This window comes from Idiotropiscis lumnitzeri, chromosome 20 (genome assembly GCF_059441095.1).
Source record: "Idiotropiscis lumnitzeri isolate Australia: NSW breed Sydney's pygmy pipehorse chromosome 20, RoL_Ilum_1.0, whole genome shotgun sequence".
In the NCBI taxonomy this organism is placed as follows: domain Eukaryota; kingdom Metazoa; phylum Chordata; class Actinopteri; order Syngnathiformes; family Syngnathidae; genus Idiotropiscis; species Idiotropiscis lumnitzeri.
The window spans coordinates 2,302,677-2,327,508 of NC_142410.1; the positions used below are offsets into that span (position 1 = coordinate 2,302,677).

At 38.6% G+C, this 24,832-nt stretch overlaps 2 protein-coding genes across 3 annotated transcripts in view; both read left to right on the top strand.

The window, feature by feature from the left end:
• Positions 1-17: 17 nt before the first annotated feature.
• On the top strand, positions 18-16,128 carry bms1 (BMS1 ribosome biogenesis factor). Of its 2 annotated transcripts, none has more exons than XM_088284268.1 (23): positions 18-324; positions 618-795; positions 885-1,075; positions 1,519-1,598; positions 1,708-1,896; positions 1,998-2,140; positions 3,229-3,350; positions 3,482-3,675; positions 3,791-3,933; positions 4,353-4,906; positions 6,453-6,554; positions 6,734-6,891; positions 6,973-7,054; positions 8,350-8,420; positions 8,539-8,721; positions 9,608-9,796; positions 9,886-10,066; positions 11,415-11,473; positions 13,146-13,268; positions 13,414-13,561; positions 13,921-14,096; positions 15,344-15,505; positions 15,755-16,128. In XM_088284268.1, the coding sequence occupies exons 2-23, from the start codon at positions 623-625 to the stop codon at positions 15,971-15,973; spliced, it is 3,642 nt and encodes a 1,213-aa protein (XP_088140394.1). In that variant the 5' UTR covers positions 18-324; positions 618-622; the 3' UTR covers positions 15,974-16,128. The 2 variants fall into 2 exon arrangements, with proteins under 2 accessions (XP_088140394.1, XP_088140395.1); XM_088284269.1 differs by having other exon boundaries at positions 6,737-6,891.
• A 2,235-nt stretch (positions 16,129-18,363) lies between these two features.
• Positions 18,364-24,832, top strand: part of mtr (5-methyltetrahydrofolate-homocysteine methyltransferase) — a 46,939-nt gene continuing 40,470 nt past the window's right edge. Inside the window, exons 1-8 of the mRNA XM_088284267.1 lie at positions 18,364-18,492; positions 19,972-20,183; positions 20,281-20,370; positions 21,634-21,703; positions 21,798-21,890; positions 23,064-23,170; positions 23,982-24,041; positions 24,215-24,309. Of these exons, the coding sequence (XP_088140393.1) occupies positions 18,453-18,492; positions 19,972-20,183; positions 20,281-20,370; positions 21,634-21,703; positions 21,798-21,890; positions 23,064-23,170; positions 23,982-24,041; positions 24,215-24,309 (767 nt within the window). The 5' untranslated portion in view covers positions 18,364-18,452. The remainder of the gene's footprint in view (positions 18,493-19,971; positions 20,184-20,280; positions 20,371-21,633; positions 21,704-21,797; positions 21,891-23,063; positions 23,171-23,981; positions 24,042-24,214; positions 24,310-24,832) is intronic.

Below are 24,832 nucleotides of genomic sequence, written 5' to 3' on the forward strand. Positions count from 1 at the left end.
GCCAAAGAAGGAGAAGAAGCGGAAAAGAGAATGTTCTTGTTCCGGGTGAAGGTTCACAGACTACATGTGGGCAGTGGATTCACGCTTTACTTTGGTGTTTTATTTTTGTCATCTTTATTCCTTAGGATTTCGTTTTCCTTCCTAGACATATCGCCAGTGTAGGTACTTTTGTTGTGAGTTTGATAAATTCCTCGCCCACAGGCACCCAAAAGGGATTTTGCCTACAAAGAATTATCTCCTAATGCTTACCCACCTCTCACTCAGCATCCCAAAATAACAAAAATTGACTCTCTTTCAGTAACCGAATTTTGTGGACATCCCCAGGTTAGTAAACGTTTACTACATTTTTTAAAACGCTACATGGCCCTCGTGATGCCTACTAGTCAAGAAGTGACTTTATGTATGTTTATATCACAAAGTCTGTAAATGCTTTTAATGTTTTTATTTTTGGCTTGTCTTTTCGTGTTTACTGTGATTGCATGAATATGATGCAATGTCAAATTTGATCCCAGTACTACAAAATTTGCAAGTAGGTTTGGCGCTACACAGGCTGAAAATGTGGCTCCCACTATTTTTTATTTTATGTTAATGTGTCTGCTGTGATTTTGTTATTGCAGACAGCATGGATGGGAACGTTAAGGAACAGAAGAAACATCAGCACAAACACAGTGGACCAAAGGCGGAGAGAAAGAAATTGAGGAAACAGGGGACCTCAACAGAGAAGGATGAACGCAAACGCAACCCCAAAGCCTTTGCAGTCCAGTCTGCTGTACGCATGGCCAAGACTTTCCACAGGTAAATAGACATTATTATCTCCATATTGATCTAGTTAGTGTCTGTGATCATTGTGATATGGTTAAACCTCTCTTTGTGTGTATTTACAGGGCACAGGACATCAAAACCAAAAAACATCACATCCCCCTTGTTGATCGAACACCCCTGGAGCCTCCTCCAGTCGTGATTGTCGTAGTTGGCCCCCCCAAGGTGGGGAAAAGCACCCTAATCCGTTGCTTGATCAAAAACTTCACACGTCAGAAGCTTGGAGATATATGTGGGCCCGTTACCATCGTCTCAGGTACGCCTTGCTCTTTATATTGAGTTTATGAATAAGATGTTATGTTTACGGTCGATTGAGAGTCACAAGTTTACAACATTGAATGTATTGCAAGTGACGAGTACCATAGACTACTTGCATGCATCCTTGCAATAACACAACATTTAGTCAAGTTACAGTTATCATTATCAGGCACCATGTTGGTGGTCCCAGCAATAGATTAATAAAGACGTGTAACGCTTCACAAAAGTTCTTAACTATGTGTGCTACACCCATACGAACGTATGCTAACTGAGTGAATAACTGATTTGAGCATTTCATTGAGTGTGTTTTTAATTAATTACTTTTGACTTAAAGAGATAATCAATCATTTTTTTCAGCATAGGATCTTTATATGTGAACGTCAACGTTGTCTACATTGACTTGATGTGACAAACCGACTTTTTATTTCTATTTCCACACAGGCAAGAAGCGTCGTCTCACTTTCATGGAGTGTAATAATGACATAAATACAATGATCGACCTAGCAAAAGTAGCCGACCTGGTAAGTGTTAACTGTAACACAGACATTTTAAGCAATAATTACTTAGAAATAGTAAGTATGTCAGTTCTTCAATTATATCGAAGAAAAAAATTGTGTCTCTTGCTTTTAGGTTCTGATGTTGATCGATGCCAGCTTCGGCTTTGAAATGGAAACGTTTGAATTCCTCAACATATGCCAAGTGCATGGTTTTCCTCGTATCATGGGTGTTCTCACTCATCTTGATTCGTTTAAGAACAACAAGTCATTAAGAAAGACCAAGAAAAACCTGAAACATCGCTTTTGGACGGAGGTCTACCAGGTAAATAACATTTTCTTATTTCAATCCAGAAGTGTGTCAGAATGTCCTTGAGGAGGAATAGTTCCTTCTGTGCTAACAAGGTTCTTGTTTGAAAAATGCAGGGTGCCAAGCTTTTCTATCTGTCTGGGATGGTGTATGGGGAGTATCAAACACAGGAAGTAAAGAACCTGGGCCGCTTCATCTCTGTCATGAAATTTCGTCCCTTGGTTTGGCAGACGTCCCACCCTTTTTTGCTTGTTGATCGGTGAGTCTTCTCAGGAACACATCATACACTGGTTTATATTTCTTTTCCCTAAGAAAAACGTCATAAAAGGGCACTTTATCTTTTGGTCTGTCCTATTGTGGGCCATTCTACTGTTTTCTAGCAGTGAAATGCAATTAAATGCAGTATTTTCATAGTTAAAAATAGTCACATCAGCGTGTTGTCCACTAAAATATAAAATTAAAATCTTTCAAAAAAAAAAAAAAAAAAAAAATTTCATACAAGTAATATATGATTAAAATCTGATTAATCAATATTAATAAATTACAAATTCTCTTTGTTAGATTTTTTTTCTTTTTTTTATTGAGTCCCACCCCTAAAAATAACTTAAACTTAAATTAAACTACCGTATTTTCCGGGCCATAGGGCGCTCTTTAAAGTCCCTAATCTTGCCCAAAACAAACAAAGCGCCTTGTAAAGCGACGCGCCCATTATATGGACTAAGCATCACTCGCGACCATCAACCCTTTTACTCATTGGGCTGTTCGGAGTGCATGTTAGCACACCCTGCTGGACAAAGTCTGAATCATCAATGCTTCAAATTGACCGTGACATACATTATGTGACTATTGTGTTTGGGTGATGGTGTAGGAGAAAGCTGGACAAAAGGGCAGCTGTCCACAATGTTGTAGTCTGTCTTTATTATTTATGTTATTGCAAGCAAGAAACGTCCCAGGTTTAGACAACAGACTGCAAAAAGCCCAAAGCACAACAGCACATCTCTCTAAACAGCCATGCACATCTCTCTAAACAGCCATGTGATTGGCTGAGTCTGAGTGGCTCCCAAGGAGCCATTGCTGTAATTGGCTAAGGCTGAGTGGCTCCCAAGAAGCCATTGCTATAATCTTTTTGTGTTATTTTTATTTCTTTTGGGTATATAGATGGCATGAGAGATACATGTTTTGTGTTACTCTTATTTCTTTGTTTCATTGTTTGCTTAGTCCGTTATTTTTTTCCCCCGAATTTCAAAACAGACAGGCATCCGTCTCTCCGTCAGTACAGATGGAATCATTTTGTGGATTATTTGACAAATAGTAATGTATTGTATTGTATTCCCTGCCTCCTCATAGCATGGAGGATTTGACTGACCCAGAAAAGGTCCGAACCGACGTGAAATGTGATCGAAGCGTGTCGCTCTATGGCTACTTGCGAGGCACATATTTGAAAAACAAAAGCCAGGTCCATATTCCAGGTATGTGTGTAATAGTAAAGTGTTCCTTTGAAACGTTTAGCATTACACTGTTCGGATCAGGACCTCATGAAATAAAAATCGCATTGCGATTTTTATTTCATGAGGTCCTCTCCATTTCCTCCATTTCTCAGGTGTTGGCGACTTCCAGGTTGCCGATGTAACCTTTCTGCCCGACCCCTGTCCACTTCCTGGTGCTCAGAAGAAAAGGGCCCTGAATGAGAAAGAGCGGCTGCTTTATGCACCCATGGCTGGAGTTGGTGGTGTGGTGTATGACAAAGATGCTGTATACATCGACCTTCCTGCATGCCATGTTAAGCAAGAGCAGGTATGCGATAATCCAAATTATTGTGAAAATATTCAAGCGTGTGTTTTTATTTCTATTTCATCTGGAGATTTCTAATGGGAAATAAAATGTGTGAATTTGTCCTTCTTTGAAACAGGAGGAGATGCGACCCACCACAGAGCTTGTGCAATCTCTTATCGATACACATGCCACTCTGGATGCCAAGATGGCTGCCAGTAAGGTGTCCCTTTTCAGCAGCTCTGCTACTCTGGACTCCGCCGAGGTCAAAGCGGAAAGCAGGTGAAACAAAGAACTCCAACAGGCCCAGTGTGCATATTAGTGTTTTTCCTTGTATGTGCATGTCTATGTGAGCGTGAATCTCCCTATTTTACAATATGAAGTAGTTTATTTGCCATTCATGGAAGCATCATGTTGTAAAACAGTTGCAATAGCTTAGTTGTATACACACAATGTAGAATGCACACCAACAACATCAAAACATGTGGAAAATAGTGTTAATTACTGTACAGAATAAATTTCAGACTTAAATTTCATTTAATCCATTGTTAAAGATTTGATGATAATAAAATTAAATTTAAATTAAAAAAAAAATTGATCCTTAGTGATATTAAAAATTATATTTTTACTACTATTTTGAAGTGGGCTTTTTTCATGTTCTAGGTGTAATGTATTTGACATTTTCTGTGTGTGTGAGACAGCGAAAACGAGGGCCACACGGAGGAGCATATTTGGGATCCTATTAGCCAAAGAGAGAGGAGAAAGGTGATCTTCACTGAAGAAGTGGAGGATGACAAAGGTGACGCCAGTGACTCCAGCGATAATGAAGACAGTGACATTGAGGAAAGTGACGCAGAGGAGCAGGACGATACAAATAAAAATGGCTCCAGTTTAATGAGCGAGACAAATGCCCAATCTTCAAGTGATCAAAGTGGCTCAGCAGTGAAGAAACGCAAGCTGGAGGAGAAAAAAGATGTTGCAGAAGTGGTGGCCGAGTTGCCTGTTTTTGCTGACAGTGAGGATGACCTCGAGGTGAGTGGCGATGAAGGGGATGCTGTGAGAGCAAGAGACTCTGGGCATTGCTCTGAGGAAGATGAAGAAGAAGGGGAGAGTGGTGATGAAGAGGTGGACGATGTTGATGAAGACTTGTCTGAAGAGGAGGAGGAGGATGATGAGGAGGAGGAGGAGGATGAAGCTCAAAGCGCAGTGAAAAAGCCAGCGAGTGAAAGTGAAGAGGAAGCACAAGAAGAGCTCGGTAAATGCACATTTTCATTTTCTGAATGTTGTCACGTTTCAAATTTTTCATTTTAATTTAATTGTCAAATGTTTGGCGTCAGTAGGGATATAATCAAGTTTGACTCCTCACAAAGAGTAAGGGAAAATTTCAGGATGAACATAAAAATGCACCATTATAGGTGAATTTAATTTGACCTTGTTTTGCTCGACTTGCGGTTTTCGAACAAGAAGCTTAACGACAGAAGTCACAACCGGTGTTTGATTCTTGAGTTGACCAAAACATTTCCTGGTTCAGTTAAAATAGGTATTTCTTTATTGTGCTAAGGGCTGCCCAATTATGGCAAAAATTATAATCACAGATATTTTGATCACTGTATTGTAATCGCTATTATTAACCACAATTGTTGATTATGTTAAAGAAAATCTCTATTGTTGTTATAGTACTTTTCAACAAGCAATATGTATTCAGTTCAGTCCAAATTGAAACTTTTCATGAAGTTTACAGTGTAAATGTCAATTGCGGCACAAGCTCAGCACCAGGATTTTTGCTGCACTTTCTTCTCTCCACATGACCCTTTCTCTTTAGGTAGCTTTAGTGAATCCGTAACCATGGGCCCCAATCATTGGTCTGCGGCCATTTGATACCGGGGTGGCACCGATAGATTGGAAAGAAAAACAAATAAACCCTGCCCAATTTATTTTTCTTTTTTTGTAGCAGAACATATACGTCTCGAATGCAAATGTACAATTTCAGATGCACTCTTGCCCCACTATTGCCTGGAGAGCAATGCCGCGTGTACACAAAGTATGTTGGGCTACTAGGCTGCAGCTCACACAAGACCCTAGTGAGTGTTTTATTCATTTGAGACAAAATTATTTAAAAAAACAAAGAAAAAACTCACATGACATCTTAACTTAATAAAATAAATAAAATACAAGAGCGCATGCATCGTTCTTGGAAAAAAAAAATAAGTGGGTGGGATTAATCTTCAAGCGTTCAGAAATTACTTACCTAGTTGGTGAACATAATGTACTCAACTAATTAGGCCAAAACTTTACACCGTGCTTCTTAACTGTCATAGCGACTGGAAGTCGGGACTCGCTTTAATAGACATGAAAAACAATTAAGAAAAATAACCTTTGAAAACCCAATGATTCATATCTGAACTACACATATTCAAATTTCAAAGTGCCTTTCAGAGCACCGTATTAAGAAACCTGTGAAGAACATGACACTGCTAATGCAAAATGTATTTTTAACTTTCATATCTGTAACAATGAAATGTGTCTGTCCCGTTGGAACCTGAGGAGGCCATGCAATTGTTGCTACCTGTCCAGTGTTCATTTGCCCAAATGACTTTGGCTCCCGACCGAACAGTTGAGAATTACTGCTTGACGCCATTTTATTTTCGCAAGGGGGTTGTGGAACACGTTTTAACCTAACACATAATATAAAGGGAAATTACATTATTTCTATCATGAAGTTAGTGACACAATACCAAATTGGTATTACCAATAGTTCGTCCCTGCGTGCACTTTATGGGACCTTTTGTTTTGGTCGACAGGGGCGCTGAGGTGGAAAGACTGTCTGCAGCAGAAGGCATCTGAAACTTTTTTACGCCATCAAGAAGCTATGCCCAACCTACGAAAACTGGTCTATGGTTCAGGTATAAAATTATGCTTTTTTTTTTTTTTTTACACACAAGCTTTAAGCTGTAAATCATGTTTTTTTTTTGCATGGATTCATCCTTTTCATAACCGCCAGTGACTGTATATCAAAAGAGAGTACATACATACAGTAGATGGTGTTATTTCTGTTTTTCATACCAACTCTGTCCCCTTATAGTAGCTGTGTCAAAAGAGGAGGAGGAGGATGACGACAATGAGGAGTTGGGAGGACTCTTTCGCATCAACCGCCCTCAGAAGAGTAGAGGGTTTCAAGCAAATGCTCTTGATTGTTCCCATTTCGACCCTGATTCCTCCCACAACTGGGATCTGGAGGAGGTAGTATTTTATCGCACATAAATGTGCTAATGTATCATTTCTATGATAATATCGCTGAAAGATTTTAAATTCCCCATCCAGATGCTGAACTCCATTAAGGATTGCTTTGTAACAGGGAAATGGGAGGAGGACCAAGATGCCGCCACGCTACTGAAGGAGCATGGTAAATGGAAAAGACCACTTGGAGAGTTTTGTTGATGAAATGTAACATTTCATTTTCTTCCCGAAAACTGTTAGGTTATGCAGTATGTGAAACAAATGCATGGAATGTTGAGGATTTAGTTTCCTTGCTCAAATTTAGACAGAAATGTTCTTGCTCTGATAATTCACGCATGTGTATGCTGCAGACTGGCTTTAGACAAACATTTTCTGGGGATTTGTGAGGGATTTACATTATTTCTCTTGTATTTACTGTACTGATTTCTAGGGTGAGAACAGTGTACTGTTTTTTTGGGAACTGTCTCTCTCTCACATTTAAAATTAGAAATAAATATATTCTAAAAAAGTAACATTTAGTGATGTTAGAGGAGTAGCTGTAGTATGATTACTTATGTGGAAAAGTAACGCGTTAGATTAATCGGTACTCAGGCGTGCATATTTAAAAGTAAAGCACTCTTTAGTAACGAGTTAGTGGCATCACTGCTAAGTAGCCAGAGACAAAACATTTAAGCCTCCCTTTTTCACGTGGTAAAATTTCATAAACAATTCTTATATTCCAGTGCCGCATTTTCCCAAAAATGTAAAGCCCAAATAAAGCGGAACATTTTCTCTTTTTTAACATATGTTTTGTGCTTATTTAGTGTAATTATCTTTTTCTCAACTTTTGGCTGGCCGCCATCTCATGATGCTTAAGGTATCCTGCGTGTAATTTGTGGACAGCTGTCCCACAGCCATCTCACGTGAGTGCGTTGTGGGGTCGCAATCCTTCCGATGTTTATTACTAAACATGCTTAACATAGTTTGTCTGAGCCAGGTGAATTTGCTGTGGTTTGGGGAAAATTTGCAAAGATTAGGAAAACGTGACGTTTAAGGCCGGGTGAATAAATTACATGAGTTGAACTGTATTTTTTGTCTTTTGCACCTTACTGACATCCGATTTGCGTAAATGTATCTTTGCTATTTTTCTACTGAATGCACTTGCTTTGTCTCCATGTCAGGAAACAATATTTATCTCTTTGAAAATCCATAAAAGTGTCATGTGTGACTCTTCTTCTTCTGTGTTTCTGAATAACTTTCAACTGTATTGTACAGTTCTCGCCTGTCTCCGTAGCTGTTAAAAATTACACCAAACTTTATGCAAGGCGGGTCAAGTAACCTTTTACATGATGTTGCAGGTTTTAGAGCCAGAGGTGGCACCGATTGTTGCTTTTAAATGTTATTTGCAAGAAATGCCCTGGATTTTTTGGATGGGTTTCTAATTGTAACATCTGATGAGTAACAAATACTTCTTTCATGTAGATGAGATGTATGGAGATTTTGAAGATCTGGAAACAGGCCAAGTCCACAAAGGGGAACAGGATGAAGCTGAGGTGTGCATGGAAAAGTGTATTTAATGTGTCTACATCATAATCATTTTAAATTTAGAAATCACCTAATTTTACGGAATTGAATTATATTTGTCTCCAATTTTTTAATTCTGACCAACAGAATAATGAGAGTGATGAAGATGATGATGCCGAAGAAACTCCAATGAAGGTGGATGAGGATGAAGTCCAGAAAAACAAGCGTTTGGCTAAAAAGCGGAGGCTGAAAGAGAGGTTTGATGCCGAGTACGACGACGATGCCACTTACTTTGATGATCTGAAGGAGGAGATGCAGAAGCAGGCAGAGGTATTTGTGCACATTTGCGGAAGTTCATCTCTATGACTCAGACTAATGCTTAAATACTCTGTAAACTGCAAAAGGGTGCCTCACTCGGCACAATTCTATCAGTGGTGTTTTGTTTTCAATGACTGCTCCTTTGTAATGTGCATCTCTTTTGATTACTTTTCATATTTTTGATAATTTATAATGAATACAACAAAAAAAAATGCATTTTATATAAATATTCACAACCCTTGGCATGAAATTCGCAATTGACCTCAGGCGTGACCTGGCTCCACTCATCATCCTTGTTGTTTTTACATCATATTTGAGGGTCCATGTGTTATATCCAGTTGATCAGACATGATTTGGAAAGGCACACACCTGTAAAAATCCACATATTACAGTGTATGTCAGAGCACAGATCGAGCATGAAATCAAAGGAATTTTCTGTAGGTCTCCGTAACATGATTGTTTGGATCTGGACATGGGTACAGAAATATAAATTATGCTGCTTTGAAGGGTCTAATGAAGACAGTGGCTTACATCAATTGTAAATGGAAGAAGTTTTGAACCATTAGGATGCTTCCTTGACCTGGCCGCACCTCTAAACTAAATTATCAGGGCAGAAGAGCCTCAGTCAGGGAGATGACCAAGAGCTCTTGTCTTGTTCTCATTCATCAGCAAAAATGAAAGAATTAGCTTTCCTGTTCCAATGATTTTGGAAAGGCAGAAATACAGTTATTACCTCAAACAGGAATCAAAATGCCTCTTCCTGAGAACGTTTGACATGAGAACAGCATATTATTGCTCGCGAAAGTTAATATTTTTATGGTGACAGCAATCTGATGATAAACGTGTATGCAGTTCATCCCCAACTCTGGGCCTTTTTATAATTTATGTTTTTACACAGCTGAACAGGGCCGAGTTTGAGGATTTGGATGACGAGGCAAGAGTGCAGTATGAAGGTTTTCGGCCAGGAATGTACGTCAGGTTGGAGATCTCCTCTCTACCATGTGAATTTGTCACAAACTTCGATCCACACTATCCCATCATGCTCGGTGGCTTGGGTTCCAATGAGGGAAGTGCTGGATACCTGCAGGTATGTCCAGTTGATTTGCATATCTGGCAAGATTTCATTTTTTTATTTTAAAGTGCATGCATGTCTGTGTGTTTGCACTCGTCTCTTAGATGAGACTGAAGAAACATCGCTGGTATAATCGCATCTTGAAGACACGAGACCCACTCATACTATCACTAGGCTGGCGTCGGTTCCAGACCATCCCCCTTTACCATATTGAGGATCACAATGGGCGACATCGCCTTCTCAAATACACACCACAGCACATGCACTGTGGTGTCTCCATCTGGGGTAGGTTGAAACAGTACAATACACCTAAGAGCAATAACAATCACTTTTGTCATAATTTTGCAACTGTAGGTTCCAGGTTGATGTTACATTTCACTTGTTGCTGAATCAGTCGTCCATCAGAATAGCTGCTACCCATGCATCTAAATCCTAAGCAGCAAAACAAAATAGTTCCATGACGTTACAATCACCAGCCAATTGGGTCTAGTCTAGTCCAGTGTAGTCTTTCAAAGTCATGATGTTTTGCTGCTTGAGGTAGAAGTAGTCTTCAGGTGGCAAAAACTTGAGAACTCTTTCCTTTCCTCCTCGGACACATATAGACAAACAACCATTCGCACATATTGACAGAAAAGTCTTCAGTCAACCTAATCTGCATGTTTTTTTTTTTAATGCATTGGTGCACCCTGAGAAAAGGGGCACACTTTAGCGGTGCGCTGGTGCGCGTGAGGACTGGAAATTGAATATTGCACTCCACTTCAAGTCTGTCATGTTTTCTAAGTAAAAAAAAAAAAGGTGTTTTATTTTGCCACCTGTGTTGGTCTGATTAAAGGTGATGAAGTACATGAACCAACCAGAACTAGTCAAACAATTATGGCACTGATGACATGTACAGTAATACTTTTTCGCTTTTATTTTGAAGTTGATCTTCATGGCGCAGAGAAAAGCCTAAGAACAACGGTTGTAGTGGCTAATGCTCACACGCAAATCGAAATTATGTTTTTAACTTTATAGTTCACGGGCCACTAACAGGATTATCATGGAAAGACATAATATAAAAGTGAAATGCGCAGTCATATACCAATTTTCCTGATCACAACTCATCATAATTATAGTAATGTTAATAATACATTTATTTTATAGAGCACTTTTAAGGAGTGCTCAGAGACTTCACAAAGAGTCAAAATTGTTAGATTAAAAACCATATAAAATAGGAATATAAAACATTTCCAAATTACAAAACCTTTTCGAAAAGGTGGATTTTTAGGAGTGAGTTGAAGATTGGACAGACTCATTTCTTTCCAAGTGAGCAAATAAAGAAATTCAGCAGTTGGTCTATTAAATGATTCCCATTCATTTTGTAATCCTTAGACTCTCTTTACATAACTATATTAAGTTACTTGATGGAAAAATTGTTAAACTTGACGAATGGTGAGCTATAATTTAGTGGGCAAAAAATAAATCATACAATCATGTTTATTCATGATTTACAAAGAGTTAATACAGTTATTAATATAAGAATTTAAATTATTTAGGAACCATGTATAAGGTATACCTTATTGTGCAAAAGTGCTTAATGAAATTATCATATCTAACCTACTGCACTGTTATTCCCCCATTTGTCTCTCTGCAGGTCCAATTACACCACAAGGAACAGGGTTCCTCGCTCTGCAATCGGTGACAGGAATTAACGTAAGTAATCTTCCCCTTGTTGCCATGCTTATTTGCGCTTCATTTGAGCTTCTCTTAACTTTTGAAATCACATTGAATGCACATATCTAACTTTTTAATGATTTAGTACTTTTTGCGCAATTTCTGTTTCTCAACATTCACAACATGTTTTTGATCCATTAACCGATGGATCACCTGTCAAGGTTATAGTCCATTAGGCAGCATTCGCGGTTAACCGCTTCCCGATTGCCCGGGGCAAGTGAAATTTGGCCACGGGCAAGGTAAAATGGGCAACTTACCCGACCGGGCAAGCATTTTTTAAAGCAGCCAAATATCTTTAATTTCGACGAAAACTGTGGTGTGATCTGTTTGTATGCGCTGTATGGTGATGGTTTAACCCAGACACCCCCTTATGTTGTGGTATGGTCCATTGGCCTTATCGGGGGCAATGGGCGGGCGCTCCGGGGATCAGTTAGTTCAGTGAATGTCGAGTTAAAGTGAACGTCAATAAATCCCGCAGTATTGGAACTCGCTGTAGTTGCATCCTCATTTGAAGTTTGAAAAACACAACAAAAATCTACGATATTTTGGCCGTAAATTGACAGCCGGAAGTTTTCTTACCTTCTGCGCATCTTTCTGCGCATATTTACAAGTGGCGACGAGTTCGTTCAAATCCGAACATTTCGGATTCCTCTGACATGACTAAAATATCTTGAATATTTTTAAGTAGACAATTAAGTTGTGAGTAAGGAAGGGAGTAATATTTGATTATTGGCTGTTAATTCATTAGCTCCATGATGTGACCTGACATAGTGTCAGTGACTGTGTTCTGTTTATGCTATGAAACTTATGGAGGCAGCACCACAGGCACTGGTCTTAAAGGAATACACAAATTTCCCTCACTCATAATTTACTCATGTGATTACTCAATTAATAGGCTCTCCTGGACTTAAAATTGATAATCTGGATTGCTGTAATATCATTTTCCCAATTTAACATGCAGATTTGTTAATTATTAAAACTACAATTAACATTTTCAATAACTGCACAGGATGATACATGCTGTTGTGAGCAGGGTTTCATGGTTGATGATGAAAACAATATTAATTTATGCTTATCAGATTATATGTTTATTTACATTTGTGGCACACATTTTACAACCATAAACATTTTATTCTTAGTCTAGCTTTCACAGGACCAGTTCTACCTGCCAGCTGCCAGCTCCTTACGGACATATGCTTCATTGACTGTTTCTTAATGCCTGCAACGTCTGTAACATAGAACTCATGAAGGAATAACATAATCCTGGGTCAGCAGACACCTAATTAATGTGTTAATACATGATACATTTTTATATAAGCAACCCTTATGATTGTAACGTATTTTTAATTCTTTCTAGGCAGGAACTGTCCGAACAAAAAAATCATGCAATTTGTAATTAGACACTTTGTCATACAAAAAGTCACTCAGGGCAAGGTAATTTAATCTTCGGGCAAGAGAAAAAAAAAATGTCACTTGCCCACGTTGGGAAAGTAATTTGGCCACTCGGGCAAGGCAAATTTTAGTGGCACTTGCCCTATGGGCAAGCAGTTTTTAAAGTTAACTTTGAACCCTGCCATTAGGCCCATCCTGAAATGTCACCTCAATCAGTATCACTAACTTTTTGTGTTGTGGTTGTTTCCTGTCTGTACAGGCCAATTTCCGTATAGCCGCAACCGGCGTAGTCCTAGACCTGGATAAATCAGTTACTGTTGTAAAGAAGCTCAAACTCATTGGGTACCCATACAAGATCTTTAAGAACACATGTTTCATTAAGGTAAGATGTTTTAACTACCACTTATCTACTTCCAAATTATAAAGTAAAGGCTAAATCTTTAATACTTTTAGAAGGTTGTCAATTTGGCTGCTTTTTATCTTGGGAGAAGTGAAGCCTTTATCGTGGTCTCCTTTGTGGTATTTAGGGCATGTTCAATACATTGCTGGAGGTGGCTAAATTTGAAGGGGCTGTTATAAGAACGGTGTCTGGCGTCAGGGGTCAAATCAAGAAAGCACTATCAACGCCACCTGGGTCCTACAGAGCCACATTTGAGGACAAGCTGCTTATGAGTGGTGAGTTTTTCCTTTCTACAAATTCAGCTGATTGATACAATTGTTTCCTGTGTGATACTAATTTAGGAGTAAATGTGTGTGTCCTAATGTGTAGTGAAATTTCCAAAACCCATGAAGGATTTTTAAAATCTGAAAGTATTTGATGTTGAGAGACTGAAATTCCAAGCATTTGAACAATTTAGAAATAAACAGTTTTGGTTAATCAATTGTTAAAAAAAATAAAAAATAAATAAAGTCATTTGATAATCAATTTGTTCTTGATTAATCAAGTAATTGTTGGACCTCTAGTATCAGTGAACAAATCACTGAAATCATTTCACAGAGTCTTTAAAAGCTGTGATCCTCTGACTTTATTGCAGATATTGTGTTCCTCCGCTCCTGGTGCACAGTGTCTGTTCCACAGCTCTACAATCCTGTCACTTCGCTGCTGCTGCCTGTGGGTCAGAAGGACAGCTGGTCAGGCATGAGGACCTTAGGCCAGCTCAAATATGACCTGGGAATCCGCAACAAACCCAATCCGGACTCTCTGTACAAGGTAGACTCAACATTTAAAATGTTAAGCCTTGTTTTCAGCAAACAACACAGTTGTATGGGCACCGATTCAGCAATTTTGGCTTCCACAGCTTCCTAGCTGTGTTTGGATGCGATATTAACTTTACACCCACGACAACATATGCCATCATTTATTGGAACCAAAATAACTGCATTTTGCCACCCATGCTGTTCATGACAGCAGGATTGACAGCCACATCCCAAAACAAATCCAACACCAATTGTGGATGTCCTCCATTGTTGCCCTTTCTATACTGTGAGAGACATTTGAGTGTCACGTCATTAACATAGATCTGTCTCGATTCACAGTGATTGTTATCCACAAAAGATTAATCAAGGCAACAGAAACCGTATTTTCAGTAAACAAGGACTGTGCTCTAGCTGGCTACCATTGCTTGGTTTTATCCGGGACAGACTGCAAAAGTTCTAAATAGCATTCCTGGTATTTGATTGGGTCTGAAACATCCAAATCTGTCCAGCTTGCACAGCTCATGATGCCCTTCTCATCAGAATGAGATGTGAATTGACTTGGATGGAATGTTGACTGATAAATGCTAATTCAAATCACTTCATTCTAAATCCTTTGCCTGCAGGCGTTACTATCCTGCCTGCATGGCTGCATAAACAAATGCACGCGGGGTTCAGTCACATGGCGTCCAGAGCTCTAGACTGACTCCCTGCACACATGCGGACAATGAAAACGCCACTGCCATCTGCTATCTAGTAGTAATATTGCGGTTACACAACGGGTATAGGTGGGGGTGGGTGTGTGTGTATGTATGTATGTATGTATATATGTATGTATGTATGTATATATGTATATATATATATGCATATGCCGTGAACTCGAATCCAAAGATTCTCGTTAAGCCATCGTTTTTAACGGCAAATTAGCGTCTTTATTTGAGTCGCCATAGATTTGTGCATAAATGTAGTAAAGAGGTCAGTTTTGGACCAATTTAATGACATTTTATTTCCCTCGACAAACCTGATGATTTCTCATAGTACCGTCATTTGGCTGAATTCCTTTCAGCAAACTACGTGTATCTCTCAAAACCTGCATATGACTGAAATTTCGGAACAATAACAATCACAGCAATTCTTGGATTTTAATGACTATACTGATGCAGTGGTGCAGTCTTGATTTTTAAAGTGAATAGTTTTTAGAGTTAATGCTTTTGAGTAGGTTACCACAAGTAACCCTAATTCTGTGAATTTTCTTCAAATCAGCCGGTGAGCCGGTCAGAAACGCATTTCAACCCTCTTCACATCCCCAAAGAGCTGCAAAAGGCGCTTCCCTTCAAGAGCAAACCCAAGCAGCAACAACGCAAAGGAAAGACACCCAGAGACCTCCAGAGGCCCAGCGTGATCAGAGAGCCTCACGAAAGGAAGGCAAGTAATTCTGGACAAGTAATTTACACTTGTGGTTTTATTGGAGCTTGATGCCATGTTGGTATTTGTGGTAGTTGTCTGCCACCTTGCATTTTTAATTAAGATAATTTTAAAAAATATTTTACAATAGCATAAAAAAACAAGTTTTTCTGCCATCCAATATTAAAAAGGAAACTTGATTGAGATTATTATAAAGAAAACTCATTAATAATCCAATCCTATGGGTTTTTTTTAAAAAACATTTTTTAGGTGGCGGCTCTTCTCCATGCTCTGAGTACCGTCCACTACTACAACACAAAGAAAGCACACACGGTGCAGCACGCCAAACACAAGGAGTTCCTGCGGCAGAAAGAGAAGGAAGAGGAGGCCAAACTGAAGAGACAGAAGGAAGCCCGTAAAAAACTTTACCGCATCATGGGCCAGAAGGACCAAAAGAAACAAAAATCAAGTCTCAAGGGAGCACCATAAACTTACTAATACGCCATGTTTTCAATCATGACGGAGACTGAGATGCATAATTTCCAACAGGATTTTTTTTTGTATTAAAATTACAATTATGTGATGGTGATCCGAGTTGTTTATTAAAACAAAATAACCACGTGATATTTTTCACTGGTGATCAATCATGGTGTTAAATGCATTTTGTCAGAACATTGCATTCTAACAGGAATTAAAAGCGCAGAGTGGTTACAGTACGTTTACGTTTTTAAAAGTTCTAAACAGACCAATTTAGCATAACGAAATCAGCTGCTAAATTCCAGACATGCGAGTCTGTTCAGTCGAGTACGTTTGCATCCACCTCTTGCAGCTTTCAACGTCGCGGTGTGAGTGGGCGTCAATTTCGGATGAAGTCTTCCTCTACAAGCCCTTGAGGTGTTATTATATTTTTTGTAATATTCCATATCGTGTTGATGTACTGCTTTGAGGGGCCGCTTCGGGAGTGTGAATGTCAGATAACGAGCTTCACGACAACCAAAGCACCAACTCCACAGCCGAGTGTGGTTGCACTGGATGCGGAATTTTTGGATGAGTGGTGTAGTCCCTGAGTCGCCTTGGTGGAAAAAAATGTCAGTCAAGCTAATCTTTATGGGTGAAATTGTAATATATAACGACGTATAAACAATTAACCTAACGAAAAGCCGCTCGGAACGCATTATGTTTGTGCATCTTGGTGATTTATTAAACAAAACTGCATCTAAGCTGCTCATTTCCTCATTCCTTTTTAAATTACGAACCATGGAAAACGACTGCAATTGTCTGGCAACCAGTTCAGGGTGTCCCCCACCAACTGCCCGAAGATAGCTGGGATAGGCTCGAGCACCCCCGCGACCCTAGTGAGGAGAAGCGGTACAGAAGATGGATGGAAAAGCTAATCGTTCTGTGATGTTTTCTCAGGTTGAATTTGGCCCTATTTATAAATATTCACACATATTTTGGGGCCAGATGGTCACGTTATTTTGACATTATTAGCGACGTATTTACACTGACTATGAATGGACAAATTGTGATCCCTCCCTTCTGTGACTCCCACCAAGACATGGAAAGGGGGGGCATAGTACTCATTACCTCCTAACTAACTCCTGTGTTTTGTATTTTTTTCCAAAACTAAGTAATAATTGAAATGAAAATACATTGATTGATTGCTGATTTAAAAAAAAAACATTGAGCTTGATCGCTTTAATTTAAGCGGTATTTTGGGGATGCGGGCAAGAAGCTGGAAAATGCAAACTTAATACTCGAGTGCCTGAGCTGAGATTTTATTCCTTGTCTGTGAAGCAGATGTACACAGTACAAAACACTACATTGACTCATCGTGTTGTGATCTGTTGAATGCTATGCCGAAACACTATTTTATGTCATTAAAACGATAGCCTTTCCATCTGCAATTGAGTGTGCGATGCTATTTTTTCATGTGGGAATTTTCAGACCACAATCTATTAATTTGGTAAAATTTTTATTTTTTGCCTGCTAAATGATCGAAATGTGTGTTTTAATTGTATTTATTATTATTATTATTATTATTATTATTTACAAATTAAATATAACTATAACTAAATATTGCTGTCTTTGGCTATGCCAAGTCAGTGGTTGAAGAAACTCTTCCCCTGAAAAGTAAGGATTTTGACAGCTGTATTATCGAAATGTGTGCTTAATTTATTATTTTTTATTTTTATTTATTTATTTTTTTTTTTTTACAAATTATCTAATTATTGGAAATAACGTGCTCTCTTTTGCTATGCAATGTCTGTGGTTGAGGAAACAATATTCACATTAAGCAAAGAAATAGAAATAGAAGAATAGAAATCCCTTTATTGTCATTGTACTCAAGTGTGCAACGAGATTAGAGGGCTCCCCTCTCCAGTGCAATACAACAATAATACAGACAAATATATAAATTAGATAAATAAAGAAGACAGTGCAATGGAATTCAGTACTGAATAGGGCATATAGAAACACATCACAATGCTGTTTTGCGAGGTTAGGGTGGTCTCGTGTGTGTGTGAGAGTTCAGTATGGAGATGGCTCTCGGAAAGAAACTGTTTCTCAGTCTATTGGTCCTTGATTTGATGCATCTGTAGCGCCTGCCAGAGGGCAACAGGTCGAGCAGGTGTGAGTTTGGGTGGGTATTGTCTTTGACGATGTTGAGAGCCCTTCTGAGGCACCGGGCGGTGTAGATGTCCGACAGTGGGGGGAGAGGGCAGCCAATAAGGGATCGTTACATCCGTATTTTCTCTATAATCTGTCAAATTTCTGCACTAATCTTATCACATCTAACTTTATTCTACAGCATGACTCCCCAACATTATTTTATTTTGAAATATCTAAACAGGAAGTTTTTATCAGACATTCGGAATAAGTTCAACTCTACGGAAATAAGTCCGTGTCCAGGCACATTGATACGGGTTGCCAGGAGTTCCCCCAACAACATCCTCGAATATAAAAAAAGATGGTCCAGACTAACGACACCCAACATTCTTCAGAAACAGGTATTTTCATTCTTCAACTAAGTAGCTTTCGCTACTATTAGCTTTCAGCACGCAGTGCCACGCAGCCTTTTACACGTGCAAAAGTTACAGAACCGATCGTACATGTATGAGGGGATCAGATACATCGCTTTTTTTGCACAATACTTTTCTTGTCCGCGGACACCGGTGGAATTTCACAGATCACTACAGTATTTTACAATGTATGTTGCACTGAGCTGTACTGTAGAACGAGCGTTGTCTCTTTAATTTGGGTGGATACCAGTGACAGTGCGGTGCTGTACAGCGGTAGCCTACCGTATTGTAATGGTAAACTTGATTGTATTGACATTATGAGCGGTATGGTTTAGAAATGTATGTCTAAAATTTGCAAAATTAGCTGATTTAGATGAGACCTCCATTATCAGGCAAATCTTTTCAACACCATTTCATGATGTACTATTTTCCTGTGATTATTATTATTAGGAAAGTTGGTTTAGTTACTTTTTAAAGTCAAAATACAATAAATAAATAATTTGTCCAATTTATTAATACAATAATGTCAATAAGGGATTCTATGTCAGCGTCAAACTTGAATAATTTTCTGAAAGGGACAGTGTGTATTTTTTATTGTTCAAAGTTAAATTACTTTAAAAAATACACTATTTGCGCAGGATGCAAAAACTAACTTGGTCCATCACATCAATGTATATATTTTTTAAATATACTGGTTAGCACGATGGCCTCACAGTGCAGAGGTCGTGGGTTCCTGTGTGTAGTTTGCATGTTCTCCCCGTGCCTGCGTGGGTTTCGTCCGGGTACTCCGGTTTCCTCCCACATTCCAAAAACCTGCTTGGCACGTTGATTGGACACTCTAAATTGCCCCTACGTATGAGTGTGAGCGCGAATGGTTGTTTGTCTATGTGTGCCCTGCGATTGGCTGTCAACCAGTTCAGGGTGTACCCTGCCTACTCCCCAAAGATTGCTGGGATAGGCTCCAGCACCCCCCCCGACCCTTGTGAGGAGAAGCGGTACATGGATGGATGGATGCTTTGTCACGCTACAATTTACAGTGATATGAGAGCTAACTGGCATTTTCAGATTTGACTGCCTTTAGCCTCACCATCAAGAGAATTTCCTGAATAAGCTAGCTTTTGCATCCATTGGGAATGATCTACCGAGTCCACAAAATTGCGGAATCAATAACTACAGCATGTGTACCATATGCAATGCACTTACTTCGTCACTTGAGGGACCCCTAGAAGTTGTTTTGTGATGACATTTTGCTAAAAATTTACGAGTTAGAAGGGTTTGTGCCGTGAGCTCGGCACATGCCAACACATGTTGCCCAATTCATCAGTAATGAAAATGCTTTCAAGTGGTATAATTTATTGTGAAGATGATTTCCGAAAATAAAGAATTTACCGGAAACAAATTTGTGTACTTTGTGTGCTGCGATTATTTGTCAGCCTCTGGTAATAGTTTTTAAAATTTAATTTCCAGAGAGCAGATGTCTCCTCGAGTCAGAGCTGCGAGCACTGTTGCAGCAGAGGATCATGGTCCTGGACGGGGGTATGGGGACCATGATCCAGCAAGAGGAGCTTCAAGAGGACGAATTCCGGGGGGATGAATTTCGAGAGCATAAGTTCTCTCTTAAAGGCAACAACGACCTGCTTAGCATCACTAAGCCAGATGTCATCTACAAAATTCACAAGGTAGTTTAAAACGATGTTCAAGTTCATTTTGTGAAAGTTTTTATATTTTAATGTGGACATTATCATGTTTTGTCTAATTTGTACTCTGCGATGGCAGGAATATCTACTGGCTGGTGCGGATATAATCGAGACCAACACATTCAGCAGCACGTCTGTTGCTCAGGCTGATTATGGACTGGCACACATGGTAAGAGAAAACTCAGGCTTGAGTAGTGTAAACAGAGGTGAAGTCCACAGACAAGAGGGCTTCTAATTGGGTTTTTGACCTTGCCTTATCCCGTGGATAAGATGATTTATCCTTTTCCCATTTTGTGCAATATGACATCAGTGTATTCGCAGTCTCGAACATGACTACACTATGAACTTTGTTGTGTTGCACTTAGTCAGTCAATTAAAAGTTTTCATTGTTACTAATCGCATTATTTCCAGAGTTACCTCATGATTAATGGCGAGTTAAAGGGAGACTTCGATGAGCTTAACATTGGCACTTTTATAATTGGTTTGTATGTAAATATGACATCAGTACTGAAATGACCCCCCCCCCCACCCAAATAAATTCATGTACGTTGTGTGTTTCATCTGCATTTCGACTTTAGAAGCAGCATTACTGCACTGGACTTTTTTCGGACTTGCACATACGTTTAAGTAAAATGTTATGTTTTATTTGTTAATGGTTTTTCAGCATTATTGTTGGTACGTTAATAAACATTCCAAGTGTTTCTTTGTTGGAGTCTTTAATGAGCAATTTTTGTTACCTTTAAAAAAACATCTTCACCTCATTAAAGAAACTAAAATGAATAAAAACTAAACAAAAACTAAGCATTTTCCGAAAAACTAAAACTAATAAAAACTAACAAATCTATTCTGAAAACTAATTAAAACAAAAACAACACAAATGAAACTAAACTAAAATGAAAAATCCCAAACTATGATAACCCTGGGGGGCATGGATCTTTCCCTCCCTTGCTAACAGCAGAGTAACGGCTAAATTAGCTCCTCACTATCCAGCTTGCGTCTTCATTGCACATATGCTACATTTTTGTAATACACTTGAATGCAGAATGAAATTTTATCCGTTCCAAAAAATCTCCATAACAGCCCTATTACATACAATATCAGTGAATATTTAATCCTGTATTGAGTTCTATGCTCTGACTTAATTTTAAGAATGATGTTAATGAAGGCAATTCTAAATATTTTTAGAAGAAATGTCCAATAATCGCATTTCTTACATTCCGCAGCGGGGCTTGGACTTATTCTTTGTGGGTTTACCGTTCCATAAGTTAAACTCCAGTATTGCAATATAATAAGATTTTGCATACTGGCCTAATTTTCATATTGAGTATTAGAAGTTTATTTGTATGACATTTTGAGGGCGTAGTGAGGGTATGAAAGTTTTCAAATGTTTGTGTTGCAACAGCGTTAGTGTTTTGTTTTCTGTTGTCTCCAGGCTTATCGTCTCAACAGAGCATCAGCAGAGCTCGCAAGAAGAGCAGCCGATGACGTCGCCAAACAAACTGGTTAGGCTGTTTTGTACTATTAAAACAAACATTGTTGACTTGCCAAATACGCAAATGAGATCTTTATCACATGATAATCTGTATATGTTGTCAGGATCGAAGCGGTACGTGGCTGGGGCAGTTGGCCCAACGAATAAAACACTGTCTGTATCACCTTCTGTGGAGAGACCTGACTTTAGAAACATCAGTAAGTTCCGTCGTGGTTTACTTTACTCTGTGGTCAATCTTAAAGGCGGAATATGATTTTTTTTTTTTTTTCTGTGACGAATTTAGTTACGATGACCCCCGCCAGAGATAGGGTGTTGAATCTGCAGCTTCTGCTTGTGGTAATGGAGCTGAAAGTATGGGGGGGGGGGGCAATCAACTCTCTCCACTCGTCAGTTAGTGTGCCGCTGCTTGAATGTTGCACATGCAATGAACATGTCATCAAACCGAACGGCTCAGTCAATAGGTGGTGAGGCATTTTAATTAGACCATTTATATGCGCGATAAAAAGTAAATTTTTCATAATATGTGTGCTTTAAATTGGTTGTTGTGTATGTCAAAGAACCGTCATTTCCTTTTTTAGTGCCTTCCACTATCATTCTTTTTATGTCATGCGATAAACTATTACAGCTTTCCAGCCAGAATAATTTATTTAGCTGAGAATTAATTTTGCTATTTGTCTACGATGGAATTGGTTGCTGTTGCGAAAGCAAACAATGCGTCCTTGAGAAGATACGGAGGGGGGCAAGAGCTAGCACCGAAATGAAGTTACGATAAGCGAGAGAGGACCAGATGGAATGGGAGATTTGAACTTTTTCTTTTGGATGTCTGTGTTACTCGCCAACGGACGGTATACCGGCTGTGATAACGCGGCAGTTGTCTGTTTACATTCATACTTCAGCTTCCAGCCATCATGCGTGACGTCTTGCACGCACTCATACAACTTGTAGACTGCAGTATGGGGTAGTGAAATTCTAGAGCTCCTCTATGTGAATGTGAATTTAACACTTAATGAAGGCTTTTTAATGAAAAAATAATAAACTGTTTTTATGTACATTGTTTTGATACCGCGGTGGTTGTTTTTTGTCTTCTGTTAAAAAAAAAAAGGTGAATTGAATGAAATAATGGGTAGGCTTGATATGGATTGATTTAAGTTATCAGCTCTAGATATGGTTTTGAAGTGACATTTACTTTCTTAATGGTTACTGATTTATTTATTTATTTATTTTTTTGGGTTGTAATTTGCAATTGACTTTTTGATACTTGCTTTAAATTTGGAATGATAATCATGAGTATTACGCTTATGTCTTTCAATCACCAATGAACAAGCATTTCTGATTGAATGCTTATATCTTACAAATGTGTCTTTTAACAGCCTTTGATGAGCTAGTTGAAGCCTATTTGGAGCAAGTCAAAGGATTGTTGGATGGGGGGGCAGACATCATTTTGGTTGAAACCATCTTCGACACAGCCAATGCCAAGGTAGTGCCTGTTTGTTGTTTAACAAGAATCGGTTCACTGCACATTGAGCTCAACCACAAACAACCAACAGACATTTTGTCTAAATTTATCATGTTGGGTGGGAACAACACACTCCTCACAAAAAGTTAGAGATATTCAGCTTTTGGGTCAAATTTCAATTTGAACTACAGGTTGACATTTTTTCAGGAATCCGGTGGAATTGCCGCAAGATTGGAGTCAACGTTACCTTTTATCACAGGATTGGGACAGGACAGGATAGAAAGTTCATAGAAGCAGATGGTAGTGGAATTATCAATTAGGAAAAACAAAATCTCAGAGTTTCCATGAAGAGAAAGGGAGCGACAAAATGTTCATCAATGGGTAAAATGCAGTTTTAGTTTGTTTATTTATGTTTTTTAATTGTAGCTGACCTCCAAAATGGGAATGGGACTCATTTTGAACGGGAACAGGATGGTAGTTGGCGTGGGAGTCGTTTTCACCGGGACTGGGACGTGACAGGATTTTTCTTTTTCTGAGGGAGTAGGGTGGGACGGGAGTAAAAAAAAAAAAAAAATCCATCCCCGTTGTACCCTTTAATAGGCTCCAAAAAACACATTTTATTGATGTTAAATTGTCAAAACTTTTTTTATTAAAATATATTGATATGTGTTATTTGTTTTCAATTGACTTGAACAAGTTATTGTTCATGTCAAAGTTTTTTTTCTTTTCTTATTTATCTATTTTTTGCATCACAAAATCCTGCCATTTAAACAGGGGTGTGTAGACTTTTACACACACTCTCGATGTCTCTGACTCATACTTCCTTCTGCAGGCAGCACTATTTGCCATTGATCTGCTGTTTGAGAAGAGCTACGAACGGAAACCTGTCTTTGTAAGTCCATTATTTTAAATGTGTATTCTATCTGACCTTTCGACTGTATTCATAAAGTCAATAGCTCATGAAGTACATTTTTAATGTCTGAATGAAGTTCATTGGTGCTATGTCTGAATTGTGATTTATTTATTTATTTTTTTGAAGAAAGTTCTTTTTTGTTCTCTGTGTAGATATCAGGAACTATTGTTGACAGGAGCGGGCGTACTCTGTCTGGTCAGACAGGAGATGCCTTTGTAGTGAGTGTATCTCATGCTGAACCATTATGGTAAGTTGCCTGCATTGGGTTACATTCTGTTGCAAATAATTATGTACCATATGTAGAATTGATATTCTGCGGTTTAAAAATAAATCTCAGACAGGGTGGATTTTCTTGGTGGAATTAAGGAAAAGTAATAAAAAGCAGACTATGTGATATACTATTATTTTTTTCACAATTTAAAATAGTTTGGATGTGTCTTATCATGTCTGACATGCTTTTGTCAAAGTATTCCAAGGATGAAGAATTGACGTATAACACTTGATACACTGTTCGGCCAGTGGCGAGTACAGGTTTTGTGACAATGACAAATCGGGTCAGAGATTTCAATATATTTTGATGATACATAAATCATAAATGCAGTCGTTATTAACAGCAAAAATTATTATGATGTCCGTCTGAAATTGACTTAAAGACAAAAGTACATAGCGGCAAAGGCATAATTCATAAAGATCCTAAGAGTCACACGGTGCTCTTTAAATTTAACTCCGACAATGCACCATTCCACTCTGCAAAAAATTACCATGGTGGT

Excerpts from the sequence above, each read along its gene's own strand:
- bms1 (XM_088284268.1), top strand. The coding sequence starts at position 623 with ATGGATGGGAACGTTAAGGAACAGAAGAAACATCAGCACAAACACAGT. Across the intron at positions 1,076-1,518 it reads GCCCGTTACCATCGTCTCAG|GCAAGAAGCGTCGTCTCACT; the intron begins GTACGCCTTGCT and ends ATTTCCACACAG. Across the intron at positions 6,892-6,972 it reads ACAACTGGGATCTGGAGGAG|ATGCTGAACTCCATTAAGGA; the intron begins GTAGTATTTTAT and ends TTCCCCATCCAG.